The sequence below is a fragment of the Balaenoptera borealis genome (genome assembly GCF_965194805.1).
Source record: "Balaenoptera borealis genome assembly, chromosome: 12".
NCBI lineage: Eukaryota > Metazoa > Chordata > Mammalia > Artiodactyla > Balaenopteridae > Balaenoptera > Balaenoptera borealis.
Genome location: NC_138869.1, coordinates 53,483,709 through 53,490,829, shown reverse-complemented (window position 1 = coordinate 53,490,829; position 7,121 = coordinate 53,483,709). Strand labels below are relative to the sequence as shown.

The following is a 7,121-nucleotide window of genomic DNA, read 5'->3' as shown; positions in this document are numbered from 1 at the left end:
CTCAGTATGGTTTCAATTTTAGGAACTACTCTTCAGATATTAGATTTTACTTTTCAATTATATTAAAGGTTCCCATGGTTTCAAAGTCAAAACTATAAAACAAGGTGTATTTAAAGAAGCTTAGCTTCCCTATCTTTCCCCTCTACTCTGTTCCTCCTTATAAGTGACCACTTGTCTTAGTTTTGGGTTTTCCTTCCACTGTTTCAGAAAATATAAGCAAATGCATAAAAATATCCACCTCTTGTTATTACTCTAAAGGTAGCATACTATAAACACTTTTTCCCACTTAGTATTTTCTGCCCACTAGCCCATAGTGTTTTATCCTAGTGATCCTCCTCATGACTCAGTGCACAGTTCTCTATGGTGTGAATATATCATGGTTTATTCAATCATTCTCTATTAATGTACATCTGGTTCCCTCATTCTTAATCCTGAGCACATAACCATCTGAGGAAAATCCATAACAAGGAAAATAAAACAAAAAACAGAAACAGAAAAAGGAACCTGGAGAACAGAGCCTACGTAGAGAAAACAAAAACTACTATATCTGCAGGGAAATTAGAAAAGTTATGTAACCATGGAAAAGAGAACAGGGAACTCCAATGAAGGAATGCTTACAGAATAAGAAAGAGCTCTTGGAAAAATCAAAGTGTGGAGTCAGAAATTAAAAAAAAAAAACAAAACCAAAAACTTCATTAAGAAGGATCAGAAGATAAATTTGAGGAAAGCTCTCAGCAATTAGAGCAAAAAACCAAAAAACCAAAATCCCATAAAGATGGAAAATAGGAGAGAAGTGATTTGAAAATCAGGGGACTACATCATAGAGATCAGTCCTGGAAGTCCAATATTTGAATAATAGGATTTCCTAAAAGAGAGAATAGGGAAAATGGAGGAGAAGAAATAACAAGATTATTTAAGATAATTTCCAAGAACCAAAGAGATTGAGTTTCAAGACTGAAAGAACTCACTCAGTATACAGTGGATGGATGAATAGGCTTGCATTACAGAATATCATTGTACAACTTCAAAACATTGGGGAGAAAAAGAAGATTTTTTTAGGCTTCTTAAAATTAAAAAAAAAAGAGGTCACATAAGATGAGTAATTGAATATTTTCAGAATTTGCAACAGCAGAAGTGGAAGCTAGTGGTCATTGGAGTAATAGCTTTGAAGTCCTGAAGGAAAATGATATCCAACCTAGAATTTTATACCCAGCCAAACTATATTGAGGGTGAAGGTTTTCAGACAAGCACAATCTAAAAAAAAAATTACCCGATGATGCATAAAACTGGAAAAAAAAAAACCCCAATAACAAGAAGTAGAGTGTTATTTAGAGACACAAACACAGCCATCAAAACGATCAGCTAACAGAGGTAAAAGTGGTTGCCCCTGGGACTAGATCATGTGGGAGGGGGGGAATGCTCTTTTAACTGTGAGAATGAGTAATTTTGATAAAAATATAAAAATAGCAGATAAAAAATATGAGAGAGAGAAGAAACAATTTTTTTTTAAAAAGATGACTTTTGAGAACTGTTCTAAGTTGATGTGACTGTTTTGAAGACTATGATAAAAGATACAGAGGAAGAAGTATGACTCTGAGATGTTTATGGAAACTGGTTAAAGCATCAAAGTTTAGAGGCACCTTTTAAACCATCTGCACTCACCAATCTCCTGGCTTGCCCTCCTTGATGTAAGAACCTGACTAGGCCTTCTGGAAAAAGAGACTCCTTGCAGTTGGCAAAAAAAAAAAAAAGAGAGAGAGAGAGAGAGACATGCTGGAAAAGGTGGCATGGGCCTTTCCTAAATACAGAACTGGGAGATGTTGGGAAAAACATTGAAGAAAGGATATGTCAACTTTCTTAAAAGTGAAAGGACCAGTGATGCCAGGGAAATGCCAAGTAGCTACAATGATTTGGAGACTAACAGTGTTTCCCAAATTTATTTCATGTTATAATCACCAGGGGAGCCTTTAAAAATCCTGAGGCCCATATCATACCCCATACCAATTAAATCAGATTAAGATTAAGTAGGAGTAGGGGCCAGACCTAAGTATTTTTTTTCTTTTTTTTTGGCCATGCCGGGGGACTTGCAGGATCTTAGTTCCCCCACCTGGGCCCTCAGCAGTGAAAGCATGGAGTCCTAATCACTGGACCACCAGAGAATTCCCCGACATCAGTATTTTTTGAAAGACCCTCAGGTGATTCCTGTGTGCAGTCAAGTTTGGGAACCACTAGGGTAGAGTGTGTGTATGAGGAGGATAAGACTGGAAGGATAGGGTAAAATTGTGAAGGGTCTCAAATGCCCAGCTACTAGAGGGCAATGGAGGTGCCACTGAAAGCTTTTGAACTGGAAGTGATTCAGTGTGGTATATGGGGAGATTAATGCATAGAAGAAGTGGGAGGAGGTGAGTTCCAGAAGCACGGAGAACACTGGCTAGAGTGATAGTCTAGTTCTTAAGTCAGAGGAAGCAGCGCAGAGAAGTACGCAGGCTGTGTGCGTTTGGTGTGTCCACGGGTCACCGAGTGCTCCCTGCCTCATTGGAAACTACTGTTCCTCTCTCTCAAGCTCCACGGGGCCCGTCTGGTGTAGTGGTCCGCCAGATGGGTGGGAGAACCACTAGGAGGCAGTCTCGGCCACAGCCCCGCCCAAGAGAGGGCGGCGGGCTCCGCTCTCTGATTGGGCCAGATCCCCGGCGTGGAGGAAAGTGATCCCCGTCCCAGGGAAGTTGAGGACCAAGCAGGGGCGGTGGGTAGGAGGCTGTGCAGCTTTTTGCGCCAACAACCGAAGGGGCAATGACAACCTGAGGTCGTCCTAACTGCCCCCCAACTCCTTAGGTCGTCACTGCCCTTCCAGGAGGTTCCTTGCTATTCCCGTCTGCGGTGAGAGGTTCACTCCTCTGCCGGCGCTGTGAACAAGCCAGTGAGCGTCTAGAAGTCGGCGACCTCGCTGGGCTCTTCCCACCCGAATCCCCAGCACCCCTACAATGGAGAGCCGAGCGCACAGTAAGTACTCCATATGCAAGGAAAGACTCAACGGAGGCAAACAGGAAGTGGGAGCTGCTGGGCACGAGGGGCGTCGACCCCGGGCTTGTCCCCATAGCTTCTCTGTTGTCGGGGACGGGAGGCCAGGGGCAGAGGCGGGCCAAGGCCGTGGGCTGACCATTTCCTCAGTCCCCCCGACAATCGCGGCGATCTAGCTAGGGCGAGAAGTCACGGTGACCGAAACCTGTCGGAGGGGTGCTGTATGCTCGCCCGGTCCCTCGTGGTGACCGGCTCGAAGCACTCGTTTTCCAAAGGCGGCCGAGAGCCACCCTATTGGAGCGCTCGCCCGCAGTATGGGATACATCGAAACGCCTCTTTTGAACACACGGTGACAAAGACCCCCTCCCACCCAGCGGCGACGTGCACGTGACAGTTTTCGGGCCGTCGCAACTACGTGGGAACATGGAATAGGTCTGCGGCTGCACACAGCCGGGCGCCGGGGTCCCCGCACCCACACCCCGCTCGTCAGGGCCCGGGGGCCGAGCCACTGCGGGCAGGGGACCCCCACCCCCACCCCCGCCGCGCCTGTCCCCCGGGAAGCGGCTCCCGAGGCGGCGGCGGCGGCCATGTGGGACGCGCTGGCAACCAGGTGCGTAGCGGCGCGGGAAGTGCGGGGGTCGCCTCCGGCCTTCCGGGCCCCGCGCCTCTTCCCGGAAGGAGGCGGACCCGCGCTGGGGCTGGCTACCGCCGAGACGGCGGCCGTGCGGGCTGCCCTCGCGCTCATCCAGGTGCAGACTCCGGCCTGTTGCGCGGGGTTGGGCGCGGGGGGCGGCTACGGCCTTCCAGGCGAAGGGGGACCGGGCGCGCGCTGCGACAGGACTGCGGCGGCGTGCGGCCTGCCTCGTCCCCACCCGGGCACCGAAGCTGAGGCTCCAGGGCCCACCTCCCGCCTCCTTCCGGGGACCCCGGGGCCGCGAATGAAAAGACCAGGGAACGCGCCCCCGGGGCACGCCTCGGGCTGGCAGGCGCCTGGGCGCGGGGCAGGATTTGTGGGGAACTTGGGAGAGTGCTGGCCCCTTCCCGGCCGGAGGAGGTTGGCGATTCCAGCTCCAGGCAGGCCTCTCCCCCAGCCTGCTGGATCGTGAGCTGGGCTTGCCCGAAAGGGGCTTCACGGCCCACCGTCCTCGGCTAAACGAGTGGGGGGAGGGGATTGCAGTAGGGGCTCGGGGCTCAGAAGCAGAGTCCCCAGAAGCCCAAGCTTCTGCTTCTGAGCGTTTGCAAACGCGGGCTCCCGGAGCCTGAGAGGCGCAGTCCGCCCCCTTGCCGCGCGCCCACTAGGAGCCCCGAGCATTTGCAACCCGGACGAAATTGTGCCTTTCTGCAGCCCCGCTCCCAGCTGGGGGCGTTTCTGGGAGGCTGCAAGCTTTGGTGCTTCCTAGGGAAAATTTTTCGGGAGATGTGCAATTTGAAAAAAACCCAAAAGTTTAAAGAGGAGAGAGAATGGGGGGCTCTGAAGTCCCTAGTCCCCAGCCCAGTTGCCTGTGGTCCAATCAGTCCATACTCGGGAAGAAAGCAGGGAGCCAAGGGCCTTTCGTTCCCAGCACCCAAGGTTCTGCCCCTTGCCTGGTGCTGAGCCTCCAAGGTGGCAGACACCTTTCTGAAGAAAGGCTGTTACCCGGATGGCTTGGTCTTTTGTAGTTCACACTGTTTTGTGCTTTATAGGAAGTACTACCTTGTAGGAGAGTCAGAAGTTTGTTTCAACTGTTTTGTAGTCAACTCTGTTTTGTAGAATTGCAGGATGGATGCTTGAGTTCTAAGTACCCTGTGCCGGCCCTTGCATCCTCCACAGGGCATGGAGGTGGGATGGGTGTGTGTGGCATTCGTCCCTAGGGTCAGATCCCTCTGCTTCAGGCCTATGATCTTTTCAGTCTTTTCCTGATCAAGATCCACAATAGAGAAGCACACCCACCCACATACATCTATCAGTACAAAACTGCAAGAAGAGCTTCACAGGATATTTATTTTCTCTACAGGGAGAGGCACAGTGATATTTTCTATTCTATTTTCTGTTTTTTAAGAAAGCTAGTCATAATCCCTTAACTTGATTTGATGACTGACTAACCAATTCTAGGTGGCAAGCTTTCTTTGGGGTACCCCCAGAGGGTCTGAGGAGAGAGCATCAGCATTTCCCTGGGAACTAACTTTGGAAGGGATAAGCTGGTTGATGAGGAGACATGAAGGAGGCTGAGATTCAAACTTGAGTAAGGAAATTCCTACTTGAGTAAGGAGAGTACTATAGGTTGTGGCTGCAAAGGCGAGTTGAAGGGTACTTCTGGTTACTCTGGCTCCATGTGCCTGGCCCCGCCAAGCTGGCCGCCTGCCATAAACACAGTGAGAGAGTCTTGTGTGAGTGCTGGGAAGGTAGGGGAGTAATGGCTTCTTGCCATTATGTCTTTTTTCTTTTCTTTTTGAGGAAGAAGGAAGGTGAGTGCTGAAAGGCTGCCACAAGCTCTGGATTCATAAATTCGAAAGGGAACTCTGTTAAGTCTCTGCACAGAATTTCACAGCAGGGTCAGGAGCAGGACTGTGAATATTTTATAGATGAAGAGGCTAAGGCCCATCACCTGGTAGTCATTATAGCTAATTAGTAGTAGATCTGGGGTTAGACCAAAAAGAGACTTTGTCTTTGTGGAATTCTTAAACTTCTCTTTGCTGCCCAGTTCTGTTTTCCTGCACTTGCTACCGAAGTCCCATGGCTATGCTGTGTACCCTCTTATTATTTTATTTTTGCTTCTTGGGATGAAGATTCTGTTAGCAGCCAAAGTAGAGCCTGCAAACCCCATGTTTGGGTGGGGAAGGTAAGTGACCCTGAGGATGCTTTTAAAAACTGAAGTGGGGTTGGGTTGTGGGCCTCTGGTCATTGTCATGGTGTGGCATTGCTTTTATTGACCTCGAGGAACAAGCTCTCCTCTGCCTTTCCAGATGAAGAAGTGGAGCTGACAAATCAGTGCCCTGCCTCTGGGTTTCCAGTCAGTGACACAGCTGACCGTGGCTCCTTTTGTAGTAAGTTTCCTTGAAGTGTAGCCTGAGGTTCTTAAGGCCAAGAAATCTTTGTTATGAGAAATCTTTACAAGAAAGAAGACTTTGGGGGAAATGGACAGTCTCTTTAGCAAAGATGACACTTTACGTTACTGCTGAGATTGATGGTGTGGACAGTGGCAAGGGTGGGGAGAAAATTTGGGTTTAAACTTTATTTTTCTATTTTTTATTTTTGGCCGTGACGCATGGCTTGCGGGGTCCTAGTTCCCCAACCAGGGATTGAACCCGCACCCTCAGCAATGAAAGTGTGGCGTCCTAACCACTGGACTGGCAGGGAATTCCCTGTTTGTTTGTTTTTTAATATTTATTTATTTATTTGGTTGTGCCAGGTCTTAGTTGCAGCACGGAGCTCCTTAGTTGGGGCATGCAAACTCTTAGTTGTGGCATGCATGTGGGATCTAGTTCCCTGAGGGATCGAACCCGGGCCCCCTGCATTGGGAGCACGGAGTCTTAACCCCTGTACCACCAGGGGAGTCCCTCCCTGGATTTAAACTTTAAAAAAAAGGTATTGAACCAGGTAAACAGACATCTTGTGAACCCCAGAATCTCACAGTGCCCAAACCAAGAACAGTGTTCTTCCTTTGGTTAGTGAGGTCGTCCATTCTGCCTGATCAGACATTTTTTTTGTCTCAAATTTCCTAAGTAAGCATTGCCTTGTTTCCTTGATTTTGTGGAAAACCTGGAAGTGTGAATGAGCCTTACCTGTGACCCCCTGACCCAGCTTACCTGATCTACTCCATCTTCTGCCTGGGCGTTGAACGTCAGCATCAGTGCCCACCTGCACCCCCGTGGCACATTTGTCTGAGCTTCCATGAGCCTGGCGAGCTGGTGGGACCTCCTGTGTGTCTGTTGGAGACAAGCCACGTCTGGGTTTAGCTATGTCTGTGTTTGAAGTTCCGATGACATCTAGATTGAGATGTTTTTATCTTTTAAGCACTGAGTTCTCCCATCAATGGGGGCAGCACTTGGAAAGTGGGCAGGATTGCTAGCCTTAGAAAATGGTGATGACCTTTTGAAGGTGTAGGGGCAGAAAAATGTTCCCT

General features: G+C 49.1%; 1 protein-coding gene across 6 annotated transcripts in view; it reads left to right on the top strand.

The window, feature by feature from the left end:
• The first annotated feature begins 3,409 nt into the window (after positions 1 to 3,409).
• TRANK1 (tetratricopeptide repeat and ankyrin repeat containing 1) overlaps positions 3,410 to 7,121 on the top strand; it is an 88,152-nt gene continuing 84,440 nt past the window's right edge. For 2 of the 6 annotated variants that reach the window (XM_082348275.1, XM_082348273.1), the window contains exon 1: positions 4,204 to 6,042. Coding sequence is in view for 1 of the 6 variants with exons in the window: in XM_082348270.1 (XP_082204396.1) it covers positions 3,606 to 3,628 (23 nt within the window). In the remaining 5 variants the exon portion in view is untranslated. Of the gene's footprint in view, positions 3,629 to 3,697; positions 3,768 to 4,203; positions 6,043 to 7,121 lie in introns of those variants that run through there. The other 4 variants (XM_082348277.1, XM_082348270.1, XM_082348279.1 and 1 more) reach the window with 4 other exon arrangements.